The 18,310-nt window shown below is 35.4% G+C and overlaps 1 protein-coding gene across 2 annotated transcripts in view; it reads left to right on the top strand.

Moving 5' to 3' along the window:
* The window catches only part of LOC144448774 (uncharacterized), a 31,445-nt gene extending 13,662 nt beyond the window's left edge, over positions 1-17,783 (top strand). Inside the window, exons 6-18 of one of the 2 annotated variants that reach the window (XM_078139052.1) lie at positions 308-370; positions 1,423-1,565; positions 1,795-1,861; positions 2,769-2,846; positions 3,320-3,433; positions 4,281-4,320; positions 4,722-5,864; positions 6,582-6,665; positions 7,545-7,599; positions 7,831-7,906; positions 10,095-10,212; positions 11,026-11,094; positions 11,681-17,783. In XM_078139052.1, coding sequence (XP_077995178.1) covers positions 308-370; positions 1,423-1,565; positions 1,795-1,861; positions 2,769-2,846; positions 3,320-3,433; positions 4,281-4,320; positions 4,722-5,864; positions 6,582-6,665; positions 7,545-7,599; positions 7,831-7,906; positions 10,095-10,212; positions 11,026-11,094; positions 11,681-11,778 — 2,148 coding nt within the window. In that variant the 3' untranslated portion in view covers positions 11,779-17,783. Of the gene's footprint in view, positions 1-307; positions 371-1,422; positions 1,566-1,794; positions 1,862-2,768; positions 2,847-3,319; positions 3,434-4,280; positions 4,327-4,721; positions 5,865-6,581; positions 6,666-7,544; positions 7,600-7,830; positions 7,907-10,094; positions 10,213-11,025; positions 11,095-11,680 lie in introns of both variants that reach the window. The other variant, XM_078139051.1, reaches the window with a different exon arrangement.
* The last annotated feature ends 527 nt before the right edge of the window (positions 17,784-18,310 follow it).

Genomic DNA, 18,310 nt, shown 5'->3' with positions numbered 1-18,310 from the left:
GAAAGTCAGAAGGAAACTATGAACTATTAAATTTTTTATTATAGCTCCCAAATTTCAGCAATAAACTATCATTTTTGCCTAGATATGTACTCCTGGGGTTGCTATGGTTTTCTTTCAATCCTACCATAGAGGGCATCATTGTTTATATCATTTCACCAGATTAGAGATATTACGGTCAGTCATATACTAGTATGGAGAATTCAGTATGACCACCCTAAATCTTTATATTTTGTAGTTGCTAGGATGAACCAGTAGTAAAATTATGATCCATTTTATTGTTTATTTCCTGTATTTGTTATTTTACTAGAAATCTCAGAAGCAGCAAAGTCAGAATGTGATTGTACGTACTTTCTGTGCCAAGAAGGGAGCTGTAAGTTGTAAAAATATATCTACGTTCTTGCTGACATTTAGTAGACATCATTTTCCTAGCAGAGAAATGTTGAATTCAGAATACAGGTTTCCATGAAATTAGGATATCCTGAGTTCAACCTCCTAAGTTGTCAGATTTCATAGTGTCAAACTTTTGTACCAACATCAATGTTTACTTTTTTGATTATAAGAACTTTTATGAACAAAGACTTTATGGTTATAGATTCATAGAATTTGGATTCCTTGATTTCTGTAGATTTTACAGTGTGAAATATTTACCAATTAAAAGTCAAAGGGAAACAGAGTGTTATATCAATTAATGATAAACATTAGTTTCATCAGTATTTCAAATTGCTATGTCGATGGAAGTCATTTTGTATATTTTTACTAATGATATAACCCCGGTAGTTGAGCCAGTTTTCTAAGATAACTACAAACTAAAACTATTGTTGCAACATGTTGATACAACAGTGATAAGCTATTGAATGGATGTTGGTTTAATTATAGTCTCAGTAGGGAGGCTTCTCTGAAAACTAGTTTATTTAGAGTTCCATGAACTTGCAGTGCTGTTTTGTGACTTCCAATGTTTACGCTGTGTTGATCACAGGATGATACGAATCGCACAACAGATTCTTTTTACAGAGATCTACTATCATCCACTCGTGTAATCTACTACATTGAAGAACAATAGATTTAGTTTGCATCATTTGGGTTGTTAGTGGCTGAGTGGTTAAACCACTAGCTTGCCTCTTACCACTGCGGTCGGAGTTCGAACCCATTCAGGGTTTGATTAATGTTTTCCCTAGGTATTCCGCTTTCCTCCTGCATTAACACTGAACCCATGAGGGATGGCCCTCACCGGAGTTCTTGGGAGACAAGTGTTTATATACTTAAGAACTATCCAGTATAAATAAAGATTATTGTTATCTATCTTAGTAAACCAAAGGCTGGATTACCAGAGTCATATTTGATTCACCTTGACAGTTAACACAATATCACTGCTGAATCTAGCAGTGTTGTATTTTAGTATTAACATTTCATTGACTTGTACAGGAAACACGGACATTAAATCAATACCACTACACAGCCTGGCCTGATCACGGCATACCATCATCACCTATACCTATTGTAGCAATGGTCAAGTCATTCCGCGAAGATCAACCCCATGATGAGACACCCATTGTAATACATTGTAGGTAAGTACATATCAACCCCATGATGACACACCTATTGTAATACATTGTAATACACAGTGTGTTGTTTACTTCCAAATGTCATAATATTACTGTGTACAAATATGTAAGAAATATTACAGCTCAAATATTAACTTGCCTCGTGACACTGAACAATATTCTAAAGGCATTATTTGATATGTTATTCTTGTATCTGCATATTTATGACTATAACAATTGTTTCATTTGCCAGTGCTGGTTGCGGTAGAACTGGTGCCATTGTTGTTATAGATTATGTCATGAAATTACTTGAAAATGAGGTAAGTACCGTTGGTTTTCAGAATGTGATATATCTGAACACTGGGTACCTTTAAAGTTATGATAAATTGCTTGTACTGATAATAGATATCATATTGTGGACAAGTATATAATATATGTTACAACACATTGTGTTCATGTAGCCTTCAGTGATTGGCTTAGATCATATCACATGGTATGGACTAGTGAACTCTATTTGCATACGGGGGCACTATTTATGTTCTGTTTTCCCTAGGGCAATAATCATGTAGCACTGAATTAAGTCTTATCAAGGATTTGCTTTGAGTATAGAAAGAATATGTGCCTTAGAATGTGATGTGTTATAAAACACTTATTGCCTGACCTAATTCGGGCACTAGTAGATGTCATATTTGTATGGTATGATATATCAGTTGTCGGTATATTCTGTTTTGTGTATGGTATGATATATCAGATGTCTGTATATTCTGTGTATGGTATGATATATCAGATGTCTGTATATTCTGTTTTGTGTATGGTATGATATATCAGATGTCTGTATATTCTGTTTTGTGTATGGTATGATATATCAGATGTCTGTATATTCTGTTTTGTGTATAGTATGATATATCAGATGTCTGTATATTCTGTGTATGGTATGATATATCAAATGTCTGTATATTCTGTTTTGTGTATGGTATGATATATCAAATGTCTGTATATTCTGTTTTGTGTATGGTATGATATATCAGATGTCTGTATATTCTGTGTATGGTATAATATATCAAATGTCTGTATATTCTGTGTATGGTATGATATATCAGATGTCTGTATATTCTGTGTATGGTATAATATATCAGTTGTCGGTATATTCTGTGTATGGTATAATATATCAGTTGTCTATATTCTGTTCAACTTGTACATGATATATCAAATGTGTTGTTTACACAGATGCTGGACAGTGAATTTAATCTGTTTGATCTAATAGATGAAATGAGACGACAAAGACCAGCTATTGTACAAACTAGGGTAAGCAAATGGGGAAGTGTTTACTTCTGTTCATTTCTTTATCATACCATGTCATCACGTAATACACTAGTATCTATGCTGGGATCGTTGACCTGTTTACCTGTATATGCAAGTTTGCATTATTTAATACAAATCACAACAAGTGTCAAAACAAAGAGATTAGATTATTCATAATATCTTGCTTTGCCTGAGGTTTTCCCATAAATCCAGAATGTCTAAACACATCAAGTACAGTAGGGCTTCTGTACAAGATTTCAAAGTTGAATAAGTTCCCAATGTGATTTTATCGCCCAAAATCATGTTTGAGTTGGTAGCATTAATCAGTAATTGTGCACTAAAGGCAGGAAGTAACTTTTCCTATTACTGCACAGTAATGTAGCCAGTGTTGCTAGCAAAAATTATGTCATTTCCAACTTGTGGATATTTTACAGTTGATTTCTTACAATTCTTGTATTTGTCATCATTTTTTTCAGGACCAATATGAATTTGTTCACTACTGTGTGTCAGAACTCATGCTGGAAGAACTCAGACGGAAATATGAAGATTATTCTCAACATACGTATGAAAATGTGTACCTTGAATCAGAGGTATAGGGATCTGAATCATTTTATCATTTACATTTGCAGGCATATAGTTAGTACATGTAAGGTATGCTGTGACAGGGCGCCCTCACACAGTAGTATGTAAGGTATGCTGTGACAGGGCGCCCTCACACAGTAGTATGTAAGGTACACTGTGACAGGGCGCCCTCACACATTAGTCGATAGAGCAGGCCAGTGAGGGAGGAGTGACATCACTGACATGACGTATCTTACAGTCTAACGTATACTTTGCAGACAAATACATTTTTCACAGCTCCAACATTTGATTTTAGAATTTCCCATGGGTGTGTAGTAAGTTCAGGAATATCCAGTTCTCATGCTATTGATTCAAATGAAATTTTGTAACTTGCAGTATAGGGTAACCATTTCAAATTGAAAGACATATAAAAAAGCAAAACTGATAAGTACTGAGAGTCAATTTGTACTGAAATCCTTAGGTTTGAATGAATACACTGGTTAGTTTGTCTAATGAGGTGACTCGGCTACACTCATTCACTTTGACTAATAGAAATTTACAAGAGCTTTTCTAGAAAATGTGACACCCAGGTCACAGGCTTCATAAAATGTGACATCCAGGTCACAGGCTTCATAAAATGTGACACCCAGGTCACAGGCTTCATAAAATGTGACACCCTGGTCACAGATTTCATAAAATGTGACACCCAGGTCACAGACTTTGACAAATTTAACACAAATAACATGAGGGGACATAAATACAAAATCGTCAAGGAACATACCAAAAGGAACATCAGGAAATACTACTTCATCAACAGATAAGTCAACACCTGGAACAAACTTTAGTTATTTACTTACTTACTTACTTACTTTACAGGGGAAACCAGAATTCACTGTGGAACTTCCAGCAAAGACAGGTAAAGGTACTGTACTGATATCAATACTTTATTATAATTGTCTTTCTCTGTCACTCTATGATCCATGTGTATATTTATCAATAGCTTACAGACATGATTTGTTATTACTATCTCAAGAGAAGCTGTCTACAACAAACCAAGGCTTTTACCCTTGAAAGCACACAAATCTGTTTTGAATTTGAAATTACCACCAACAGCTGTATTAATATCAAAGTGGATCCTATATGTAAACCTTGGATGCAACTGTGGTCCATCATGACTGAAATTAGGAAAGTATCCAATTAAAAGTGGGCCAATCTTTTTCTGTCAATCTGACAAGTTTAAGCCTAAGCTGACCCCATATACTTTTGATGAGGAAAGAGCTACATGATGTAATTTGCAATGTTTTTGTGAACCAACAGGTGCACCTTCCCCTGCAGAACGTAAAGCGTTGTCTGCAGAACGCAGAAAACAGAATGCATCTTCCTATGTGAACGTAACACTACCTGATGAGGATTTTCCTTCAGAGAGAATCATTACTCAAGAAAAACCAAAGCCAGCAGCTAGGTCACCTTTAACTCCCAGGGCGGACCACTTGATGGACAAACCATTCCCAACAACAAGACCAAAACAACTGGCTAAGCCAACTGTAAAAGACAATAGTCAAGCAGCACAACCAGAAACTTTACTTTTACCTGTCAAACAACGACAGGCTGTTGTTGCTCAAGATCTCCAAACCAGATTAGCCATGAATGTTGATAAAAACAAACAACAAACTGAAAAACCACAGCCATGCCCAAATAAACCAATAAAAAGTTCCAGTGATGATGGTAATTATGAAAGAGTCAAACCAGGAACGGTTTCATCAGCTATGGCGGCTTTCATGAAGGAACCTACCCAAGAACCAATTCTGCCTAAGAAAAAAACATCACCGGATGACAAGAAGATGAGGAAGAATGACCAAATTGATATCAGTCACCATGGTGCAGTTGCTATGCCAACGCCCTTGATTACTCAAGAACATATTAGGAAACAACTGATGAAAAAAGAGGAGAGAAAACCAACAGATTTGTCACTGAAAAAGGAGGAGGAAGAGAACCATGAATATGAGCCAATCAATGTCAAAGAAGAAGCAGATGAGAGAAAAAAAGATGTGAGACACAAAGATGAAAGTAGCGACATGGGAAAGGATAAACTAAACATACAGAAAGCCCTAACAGAAGTATTTGCTGCTGGTCGACAGAAAGACAGCGATATTGCTACAGAAAGTTCACCCAGAGTTGCGCCAAAGAGGAACAAGAAAGGGAAGGATATTTCACCCACAACGCCATCACCAAGGAAATTCTCACAACCAGATCTACAAATTGATGGTGATGCTTATGCAATTATTGGTGGCCGCGAACCACCAAAACGAATCAATGACTATGAGGATATTGACTTACGTTCACCTACTAAAACCAGTCCTACAATAAAAACTGAACCAGAAATTGCTTCACCAGAAGGCACAGAGTATGCTGTTGTTGTTCCCCGAGTTGTCAAACATAGTACACCTCCTAAACTGACATGTGAGTAGTTTATGACACATATTTTTATTGGAAAAAACTCGCCAAATAATCAGTGTAAGTTTGGTTAGCTGAAAAGGGGTGATGATTATGTGTTGAAATCGGTAGACATTTCATGCAGGCTGCATCAAGTTTCACAAGTTCCAATACTGGAAATGTGTTTATTTGATTTTGATGCATGGTAAATTTGGTTGAATGGCAAGTTGTGATGTGGCAGGTGCATTTTAATTTGGCAGACAGTGCAAAGAGAAAGTAGATACTACTTGTAGATAACTCATTCAGTCAACCCACCGTATGCAGTACAACTGTTGTTGACAACTTTCACATCAGATGAATATATTAGGATATTAGTGGGACATATTTCCATGGAAAAAGCTTTTGCATGTATCTAGCTAAATTAAATCCAAAAAAGTCCATTGAATTGTGTACAATAACTGCTATAGAAGGCCAAGTGATTTAGCGAAAAATACTAGCAGGAAAATTATTTACATTCTGAGTTTGGAACTATTATAATAAATATGATTCAAGAGCAAGAAAATCGTGTTTGGTTGAATGGCATTAGTTTTATTTTCTGTATTAAGTGCAATATCACTCAAGCATTATCTAACTATCAAATTTGGTATCATATTACTGAACATGTAAAGATATGTAATATTGTTTTATTCTATCCTAAGTATGCGTAATGTTGACTTCCTTACCAATACATCTCATTACTTGCAGTGCAAAATAGAAGCCATTCACTTGATTCAGGTAATGTTGCACCAGCATTGCCAGAGAGGACAGACGCATCATTTCAAATGATAGGTAAGTAAAGAAATACACATACTGTTTTAGCTGAGTGTCCTACTGCTATAATGTTTTAGTTGATTGGTTGTTTCTATATATACATACATACATAATACCAGTGACATTAAAGTGGCCATATGGATGAGAATTTGGTATTTATTTTGGATTTTTATTTGATAAAACAAATTCACTTGAAAAAATAATGCGAAGCGCATATACCAAGTCCATGTTCATAACTCAATACATTGCAAAAAGATGGAAAAAGTGTAAAAAGTTTGTTATTGTACGTACAATAACAAACATTTTATATGTTGTTTAATGTTTTGCCGTTTATTGAGATGTGAACATGGACTTGGTATATGTTATTTCACATTATTTTTTCAAGTAGAAAAACATGTTTTTTTCAAGTAGAAAAACATAGCGAAGCTGTTTTATCAAATAAAAATCCAAATTAAATACCAAATTCTCATCCATATGGCCACTTTAATAATACCATGCATGATGCCCTAGCCAAGTGTCAAAGTGAGTTTCAGCTGTTGCAGTGTGTGTCTTTTAAATTAGAAGGAACTTCTCTTCTATTTTTTTTTAAATGATCGACTGACCCATCTTTTTATGGTGTTACCATGAGAAACATTGAATTAATTGTGGGTGCCTTTACCAAATCCCATGTCAGTCTGTACATCAATAAATTCAACCAGTAGGGAACTTGCAATCCAGACTGAGCATGCTCAGATGCAAAGGACTATGGGATTATCTGTCATTATTGCAATACATGCGGTTTACAATACTAATTGATGAGTATTTATTATCACATTTCCCATGATGCAACATTCAACATGGCAGGTTTGCAAGTTCCCTATTGGGTATAAATTCTTTGATTTTGATTTTTTTTTTTAGATGAAGATGACACGTCTGAAGGAAAAGACACAACATCTGTGAGCAGTTTTGGCAGGTAATGTAGCTACTGTCAAATGACTGATCTGATGGTGCTTTGATAACAGGGTGAAAACTAGTCAGAACTTTTGGAAACTCTTTGAGTTGAGTTTTATTATAATTGAATATGCATAAAAGAATGAAATAACTCTCTGGTTTACACAGTCATGTGTGTGATGTAAGAATTACGTACTGTTTTCCTATTTGCCTTTCTAATTTTAGTGTTGTTGTTTTTTTTGTTATTTTACAGTTCTGATAGTTTAGAACAACGTAGTGAGCAGGGAAGTAACACTGGTGGTGGTTTTAAGATGCCAAAATTCTTAAGGGTAGGTTGTTCACAATGATTACATTTTGAGTGTGCAGACAAGTGGTGACATTTTGAGTGTGCAGACAAGTGGTGACATTTTGAGTGTGCAGACAAGTGGTGACATTTTGAGTGTGCAGACAAGTGGTGACATTTTGAGTGTGCAGACAAGTGGTGACATTTTGAGTGTGCAGACAAGTGGTGACATTTTGAGTGTGCAGACAAGTGGTGACATTTTGAGTGTGCAGACTAGTGGTGACATTTTGAGTGTGCAGACAAGTGTTGACATTTTGAGTGTGCAGACAAGTGGTGACATTTTGAGTGTGCAGACAAGTGGTGACATTTTGAGTGTGCAGACAAGTGGTGACATTTTGAGTGTGCAGACAAGTGGTGACATTTTGAGTGTGCAGACTAGTGGTGACATTTTGAGTGTGCAGACAAGTGGTGACATTTTGAGTGCAGACAAGTGGTGACATTTTGAGTGTGCAGACAAGTGGTGACATTTTGAGTGTGCAGACAAGTGGTGACATTTTGAGTGTGCAGACAAGTGGTGACATTTTGAGTGTGCAGACAAGTGGTGACATTTTGAGTGTGCAGACAAGTGGTGACATTTTGAGTGTGCAGACAAGTGGTGACATTTTGAGTGTGCAGACAAGTGGTGACATTTTGAGTGCAGACAAGTGGTGACATTTTGAGTGTGCAGACAAGTGGTGACATTTTGAGTGTGCAGACAAGTGGTGACATTTTGAGTGTGCAGACAAGTGGTGACATTTTGAGTGTGCAGACAAGTGGTGACATTTTGAGTGTGCAGACAAGTGGTGACATTTTGAGTGTGCAGACAAGTGGTGACATTTTGAGTGTGCAGACAAGTGGTGACATTTTGAGTGTGCAGACAAGTGGTGACATTTTGAGTGTGCAGACAAGTGGTGACATTTTGAGTGTGCAGACTAGTGGTGACATTTTGAGTGTGCAGACAAGTGTTGACATTTTGAGTGTGCAGACAAGTGGTGACATTTTGAGTGTGCAGACAAGTGGTGACATTTTGAGTGTGCAGACAAGTGGTGACATTTTGAGTGTGCAGACAAGTGGTGACATTTTGAGTGTGCAGACTAGTGGTGACATTTTGAGTGTGCAGACAAGTGGTGACATTTTGAGTGTGCAGACAAGTGGTGACATTTTGAGTGTGCAGACAAGTGGTGACATTTTGAGTGCAGACAAGTGGTGACATTTTGAGTGTGCAGACAAGTGGTGACATTTTGAGTGTGCAGACAAGTGGTGACATTTTGAGTGTGCAGACAAGTGGTGACATTTTGAGTGTGCAGACAAGTGGTGACATTTTGAGTGTGCAGACAAGTGGTGACATTTTGAGTGTGCAGACAAGTGGTGACATTTTGAGTGTGTAGACAAGTGGTGACATTTTGAGTGTGCAGACAAGTGGTGACATTTTGAGTGTGCAGACAAGTGGTGACATATTGAGTGTGCAGACAAGTGGTGACATATTGAGTGTGCAGACAAGTGGTGACATTTTGAGTGTGCAGACAAGTGGTGACATTTTGAGTGTGCAGACAAGTGGTGACATTTTGAGTGTGCAGACAAGTGATCTGAAATAAACAAAATGTAAATTATAACTGGTACGTGTACAGGTGGTGTTTTTGATTTCAAAGATTGAAATGCATGGTATACACACTTCCATATAGGGTCTATGCTGCAAGACTACAGAAATATCAAGTTTATTCCATCACCTAAAATATGGAGAGGGGAATTACATCAAATTCTAGACCACAGACTCACTTCTACTGTGTTCACATTTGTACTGAGATATCTAAATAATGACTATAGACCTGTTGCCAGTTCCAAGATGCATTGCACGTCTCTCCATACAATGCCATGTATTGTGTATGTGTGAAGGAGTTTGCACACGCTACTTAGGGGGATGGTTGTCACATGACGGTACCCTGGGTTAATTTACCCATAAAATCCCACTCTGTCATCGGTGGCATTCAGTCTTTGTTCTATAAAATCACCCATAATTAAAGAGGTCAACATTACTTTCCATCATTTCCTGATAAAACTGTTATTTCGAACATAATATAGACAAAACAAGACTAAATGTAACAACATAAAAGCCGTCCTCTCGCGCAATGCATCTTGGAACCGGAAAATTAACCCTTGCATACAGCATATATTATACCTTGTGTTTGTGTACTCAGAGAGGAGGTGCTAAGAAGAAAAGTGAAGAAGCTGAGAAACCTACACCATATGGTCGAAAGTCACTTCCAAATGTAGGATTACCTTCCAGTGTAGTACAGGATTTAGAAGAGTCAATTCGTAAGTTATGTTTTGTCTCTCTGGTTAAAGACCAATCTGATTAAAATCTGATGTTAGATAGGCTGGTATTCCTGTATTTACCTTTATTCCATCGTTATTGCGTCTTTTACGTGAGTTTTTTTTTCCTGGTCGAATGCCTTTCCAACATCTGACACAGTATACTTGGATTTCACGCGTAAGTATACTGTGTCAGATGTTGGAAAGGCGTTCGACCAGGAAAAAAAAAACTCACGTAAAAGACGCAATAACGATGGAATAAAGGTAAATACAGGAATACCAGCCTATCTAACATCAGATTTTAATCAGATTGGTTAAAGACCTGTCTGTGTAATACAGGGATCTTTTCATCTTTCAAGGACTGATAATATCCTTGTATCAAAGGTGGTAATTTGATAATATCATTTTACAGCGCAAATGACAGTGTGTGACTGTGTTTTCAGCAACATCACATTAAAGGTGAACGCCACTCCAGGAAATAAAGACCTTTTCATAAACTGTGTGTTTTTGAGAGTCACTTCATGATTTTATATCATCTACAATTACTTATAATTTCAGAAAAACTTCAAATTGATCTTGTGCCTTTATAGGGTATCTTTGCTGTGGGACATTGCATCATGGGAGTCAGCAGAAATAATGTATTCAAGTTCCATAATGAATATTCATGAGATGTTTTACAGTGAAGGATATAGGCACTCAGGACTCATGAATATTCAGTTCAGGGTCACCAGTATTATCAACATATATTTATATCACATGACACCATTATCATGCCATTGTTAATAATTATTTTCTATCATCTCATTTTGCTTTCAGGACAGGCGAAAGAACAGCATAGTCCTACGTTTGTTCAGGGTCCAACAGTTCATCACAAGCAAAATATCAGTAAGCTGTCATTTTCTGTTGTGTTATTGTAGACACTAGTGTAACAATAATGGAGAAAATTCATTTTAATATGTCACACCATAAGGTGTAATACCCATAATATTTTAGCAGTAATAATTCAAAATCTGAAACCACTCAACTTGTATTCTGGAATACCCACAATATTTCTGAGTTGAGATCATTGACCTTCCGTCAAAGGTCGACCAACATCTTTTCTTCATGGTAAAATGATATGTGTTTTGATATGTGTTTTATTGTCATATATATACTGATACATATATAATGAAATGTGCATTGATTTTGCATGTAATGAAAAATTTACAAAAATAGTATTCTGTAGATGACTCCTGAAATTTCAAGTTTCAGTAGATCTTTCACAAATGCTCAAATAGTCAAAAGCTCAGAAGTGTCCAATGGTTGACAACTGATACACATTTAATAGATCCTTAGATAAAACAATTTAAAGAGTCTTCAACAAACTAAAGTAGACCTACTGGTGTTACAATTTTACCTATCAATACAATGGAACAATTATTCTAGAATTTTACAAATACATAATGGATATTGTAATGTATTGTCATTATAGGTTTTCCGAACAGACCTTTCAAGACTAATGGACCAAGGGAGCCACCAAAGAAGTGGCAGCAACAACCATCAGCCAATGCAGAGCCCATCCATAATTGAAGGCATTGATGTTTACTCATTATTGCATATGTACCAGAGATTACTTGCGCTGGTGTGTGTGTGTGCATACTAGTGGTATTTTCACTGCAGTGCAATACTGAAAACATTATTGCATACCTGCATGCAAATGAGGACACTATCATTTGCTACACAGGAAGTTGCCTGATCGCACTGTATGATGTTTATGGAAATTTTCCATTTCAGATAAAGATAATAATAACAGAACCCCATTCCATATGAATGTCAGTGTGAGTACTCGGTAGTATTTGCACTCATGTTTGCAGTGTTTTCTGCTGCACTTCATTCGTTGCTCTTGTCACAGAAAACACTGCGAGCACTCATACCCCGAGTACACCACACTTGCACTCACGATCACGTCATGGGATTCTGTCATAGCATTAACACATTACAATACTTCTGATTTTCAGTTTACACCGATTATTTATGAACATAATGATTTTAAGGTGATTGTGTAAACTGTAAGGTTAGTAAAAATAGTTGTGTTTACATTGAACTAGACCATTAAAATACAATCATTAGATCTAGAGAGGTCCTTGATAAGCTTATAATACTACATCAAACACAAACTCTACAACCCGTAACACCAAAGTAAAGCATTTTCTGTATGTACCACAATCATTTATAGCATCCATATCAAGTGTAAAAGTAGACCATTTCATTTGCTAATTGACCACATTAGAAAGGCCACATGCTTGGCTTGTAAATAAACCAATTGAAACAGTATACTTTTACCCTTGATATGAATGCTATAAACAAGTGTAGCACATAGAGAAAGTGCTTTACTTCAGTGTTACTCTTTGTATTTTACGAAGTCCAACATCTCAAAGTATTTTTGTCATTTTGTATAGAAAAATGATAAATGTTTTGGTTTTTTCATTTGTTTAGTTAGAAAAAATGATCAGAAGAAGTGCAACTCTTTGTGTTGTGATTTTACTTGTACACTCGATCTACGACAAATAGAAGACAGTTTTCTTGTGTAATGCATGCATGATCCTTATTGTACATGGCTTTGTATATAAAACACATAATGTATATCTTAAAACTAGCGAAATGTTAATGTTTACTAGATTGTTCATTTCAAATAGAGGTAAACGGTATGTAAAACTTGTCACATGTTTGGAAAGCTGTGTGTTGATTTTTTTTGTAAAATAGATATGTTTTTTATTGGTGTGTAAATTAATATTATAATAGTTGTATTGTTACCAAATGAATCAATTGTAACAGACACCAATAGTCAAGTGTAGCAGATATCAATATTGTAAGACAAACCAGTAGCTAAGTATCGGGAATATCAATTGTAACAGACACTAATAGTTCAAGTTTACGATATAGTGATTGTTACACAACTCAATAGTCAAGTTATAGCATATATCAATTGTAACACAAACCAATAGTCAAGGATATATTATTATTACACAACTCAGTAATCAAGTATGATAACAAATATTGTATTTGTATTCAAACTGTTTTGTGTGTCAAACCACCAAATCAATGTATGCAGTAAAATGGATTAATATATTGAGATAGCATTAGGTATATATTGAAATGTAATCCTGTAACCACAAGTGTAACAGATATGGTCTTTTAACAGCCACCAATAGTCAAGTATAGCAGATATCAATTGTAACAGCCACCAATGGCCAAGTATAGCAGATATCAATTGTAACAGCCACCAATGGCCAAGTATAGCAGATATCAATTGTAACAGACACCAATAGTCAAGTATAGCAGATATCAATTGTAACAGACACCAATGGCCAAGTATAGCAGATATCAATTGTAACAGACACCAATGGCCAAGTATAGCAGATATCAATTGTAACAGCCACCAATGGCCAAGTATAGCAGATATCAATTGTAACAGCCACCAATGGCCAAGTATAGCAGATATCAATTGTAACAGCCACCAATGGCCAAGTGTAACATATATGGTCTTTTAACAGCCACCAATAGTCAAGTATAGCAGATATCAATTGTAACAGACACCAATGGCCAAGTATAGCAGATATCAATTGTAACAGCCACCAATGGCCAAGTGTAACATATATGGTCTTTTAACAGACACCAATAGTCAAGTATAGCAGATATCAATTGTAACAGCCACCAATGGCCAAGTATAGCAGATATCCATTGTAACAGCCACCAATGGCCAAGTATAGCAGATATCAATTGTAACAGCCACCAATGGCCAAGTATAGCAGATATCAATTGTAACAGCCACCAATGGCCAAGTATAGCAAATATCAATTGCAATGCAAACCAATAACCAAGTATGTGATATATCGATTGTACTAGACACCAGTAAACAAGCATAGCAGATATTATATTGTTATAACTCACTATAGGAAATATCAATTGGAAAACGAAGCAATAGTCAAATAAAGCAGATATTGATTGCAACATTAACCAGTAACCCAGTATAGCAGATATCAGTAATTTTGATATTTGAAAAAAAATCATGTCTGCTAAATTACTACATTTAACAAGTGTGCTTGACTTTGTTATTTCTATTGAGTAAAGCAAATTAATATATTTGAGATTATTATTGCATTTAATCTGGTTGTGTCAAGATAACATCAAACTTCCTCTTTTTATTTTCAAATCTTGAAAACAGCATTTATTTAATAAATGAAGTGTCAAACATAGTCAGTGTCAAACTTATGAAATTTAACATGGTGTGATGAATTAATGGAAACATTACCTGATAGTGTAGGTGTATGCAACTCAACTAAATTCAATAACCAAGAAGGCAAAGGGTTTTCAAATTTAAGATAAAATTTCATATATTAGTATTTTAATTTGTATTTACTGATGATTTTGGATCATCTAAAGGTGACTATTTTGTAGTGAATGTCTTCTCATAGTAGAGAACTGATCTAGTGGATAGGCAAGTACTTCAATGAACAATAACCTTGAACATGTGACCTTTGAACTTTGACCTTTTTCTAGTAAATATGGGTAATTTTATATTTCCAAGACAGATTGATTCAGGTTGCGTATTGTTAACTCAAGTTGAATGGTAGTTTTGTTGAAGTTATTGATCTCTGTGTGTGAAAGTCATATTGCAAGTTTAGACTTGAAATGTGAATGTGACAATGAACTGTACAGTCCATTTCAAGTTACTATTCATCAGCTCTACTTGATATCACCCCACAGAAACCAATAAGAAACATGCAGATGTTGCACTTTAAGATAACATGGTTGAATACAGTTTTTTGTGATATTAAATAAACTTGAACGTGCCACTATACTGACATCAAAACACTGGTGCCCACGTATTTGCATCTAGTTGCAGTACATTTATATAATTACTAAGTATTTCACAGTAGACAAAATGTAGCTAGAAATTGCAATCATGCTATCTTTGCATAGAATATACAGTTTCTTATTAAACAGAACCAGTGAATGGTAACTTGAAATGGGCTGTATGTATGTGTTATATAACTCCTGTATCTAGAAAGTTCTGCAATGAGCAGCCACGATTCTAGTACATGAGTGATGATACCACTGATACTATATGTACACAGCTTAGGGTCAGCTTTGATAATACTTGGTGATAGATTTGAAATGCACTTTAACTTAGACTGCAAGATACGATGTGTCAATCTGCCCTCACCGCCCTTCTCTATCTGAAAGGGGTTAACTGGTGTGTGAGCGCGCCCTGTCACAGTGTACCTTGCAGACTGCAAGGTACGATGCGCAACTCTGCCATCACTGCCCTACTCTATCTGAAAGGGGTTAACTGGTCTGTGAGGGCGCCCTGTCACAGTGTACCTTGCAGACTGCAAGATACGATGCGTCACTCTGTGCCATCACTGCCCTGCTCTATCTGAAAGAGGTTAACTGATGTGTGAGGGCGCTCTGTCACAGCATACCTTACAGACTATCTATAACCAGAATACTATATTTTCAAACAATCTGCTTTTCACTTGTAAGAGAAATTAGCTGTTTTGTAATTTTTGCTGATTTTAGAAAGTATACATGGTAATAAAAGTATTTTCACCAAGACTTTATTTTCATGAAAAAACCCACACCAGTTAAGATATTGAAAATAAGTTCTACATAAATATTTAGTATTTCACAGTATACAGTTACTCATGGGTTATACAGCATAGCACTATTGACTGTTTATACTACATGTGTAGTATTATTACTCACATGCTTTTCAAAGAACTGTGTATTTTAGGGGCTTTGAAGAATTGCAGTCCCATTGGTTTTTTTATTATAATTTAATATAGTGAATAATAAGAACTTCATTGTAGCCTGTATGGTGTCATACTTTACTTTTCAGTTCTGTCACGCACCCCAATACAAATTTTTATGTAAGCAGTTGTAAAAGTTGTAGATTTGTCCTGAAGAATTACTAAAATCACTGAATTTATTAAATGTTTGATTGATTTTACAGTAGATAATATTTTTGTCAAATACCATTCCAGTGTGATTAAATCTCCTCAATTATACGGTTCAAAAAAATAGGTATATCCAGAATTATGTCGTTTCAGTTTTACCAAATGCCTGGGGCTTCCAAGATAATAAGTAGAATAAACACATCAGAGCTGATTGATGTACAAATGTTGATTTGCTATACCTTAACACATAGAACCTCCACGGTGGGTGGAGGGTCTATGCTTAACATAAAGAAGTACATTTGTGAATGCATATATATATATTAGATTGACTCAAATATCTGTTCTTAAAGTTCAGCAACAAAGGAAAAATATGTATTTCAATAGAAATATCATGTAATTTGTAATCTCATGAACTTTAATCAATTTATTCCATTTTTCATTTATATTAAAACTACATACCATTACATTTCCAACCTATTTTTTTCTCTCTATTTTTTTTGTCTTCCTGGATGAATTTTTGATTTTTGATTTTCTACAAGAAAATGTGTAGCCTTGAAAATGAAGAAACTTAAAACAGCTTCCATTTGAGAAAAGTTGGGATAAAGTGTTTAATTTGTTTATCTTTGCAATAGAATAGAGAGTATAATTATGTTGATAGCAATTTACACGACCACTGGGGTGTATTGTTCAACATGACAATACTGTAACGGTGTTTATTTTCTTATTAACTTTTTGATGTATGGCCTATTTGCAGTATGATTACAATTAGTTTTGCACTAATTTCAGACCAAATAATTCAATTTAAAGTGTAATTTGATACATAATTTAAAAAGCTGGCATGGATAATATGTTATTTACACTATTGTTAAGATTCATGTAGGAAATAAATGTGACACATAAGAATTATCATGATATGTACTATGTTTTAACTCATTATGATAACCACATTGACTAATTAACTCTCAGACATGGAAAACGATACTATTCACTTCACTGGATCAGATCTGCAGAGCAGATTGGGTCCTGTTGTTCACAGGCTGCCACATTGTGTGACAGCCCCCCCCCCCCCTATTATACAAAAGAAACCTCTCAATGGCCTGTGATGCTAAACAAATAACAATATTACATTTATTACTGTTTCTATATATACAAGTAAATTACAATGTTGTGTGGACATACCAGTTATTGACAACTTGTCTTTAGGGTGTTAAAGGGCAAAGACTTTTTTCAGTACCTATGTAGCAACGTTTTGAATTTTAGGCACTCTTATAGGCTGTACATTGCCTAGACAAAAGCAAGCTGTCTAGATTATACATGTTACACTTCGTTTTACATTTAGAATGTTCCTGGTACAAGGAATGAGTAGGGAACTTTATCTGAACAAATTAGCATAGTATGATCTACTCCTGATATGTACACAGAGCTGAGTCCGGTACTCTGGCATTCTTATATTGTAAGATTTGTTTTATCAAACAATAGTCTATTTTATCATTTAACTTAAAACACACTGTAGAATTGTTATGTCAACTTTACCACCATATCGTAAGCAGGAAATCAACAAGATGTTACATGCTACTAAATTGGTATCCATAGCAACAAACTGTGAACAAAGTCTTAGCCAATAAAATTCAACATATATGACAATATGTCGTTTCAGTTCATGGTTTATTTATAGTGTATGTTATCAAACAAATGTGTCAACACTTTTGGTTTAACAGTACCATAGGTGTGGTAAAAAAAAAAGTGTGTGTGTGTGTGTGTGTGTGTGTGTGTCTGTGTCTGTGTCTGTGTCTGTGTCTGTGCAGGTGTCTGTGTATGTGTGTCTATGATGTGATGACTGTGAAGTACACCCTGTTCAGTTGAAAATGGAGTCATAATGGTTGAATGGTTGGAATCTACAAATTGCAGGTTCGAGCCTCACTGCGTGCATGGTGCCATTTGTTTCTGCAAGGTACTTTTGGTATTGCAGATTTTTATGATATGACCCAGAAACCATCATTCACTGCCCTGTTATTATAAATGTTGAATGTTTCCCCATCAAGTAATAAATATTATAATTATTATTATATTAAATTTATTCATCTTTCTATTCGTGTGTCTGCATACATTCATATCTCTTGATATGAAGATATCTTGCAAAACTGACACATTGAAGGTGCCAA

The sequence above is a fragment of the Glandiceps talaboti genome, chromosome 18, assembly GCF_964340395.1.
Source record: "Glandiceps talaboti chromosome 18, keGlaTala1.1, whole genome shotgun sequence".
Classification (NCBI taxonomy): Eukaryota; Metazoa; Hemichordata; class Enteropneusta; family Spengelidae; genus Glandiceps; species Glandiceps talaboti.
The sequence above is the reverse complement of the archived record's forward strand: the minus strand, read 5'-3'. Positions and strand labels throughout refer to the sequence as shown.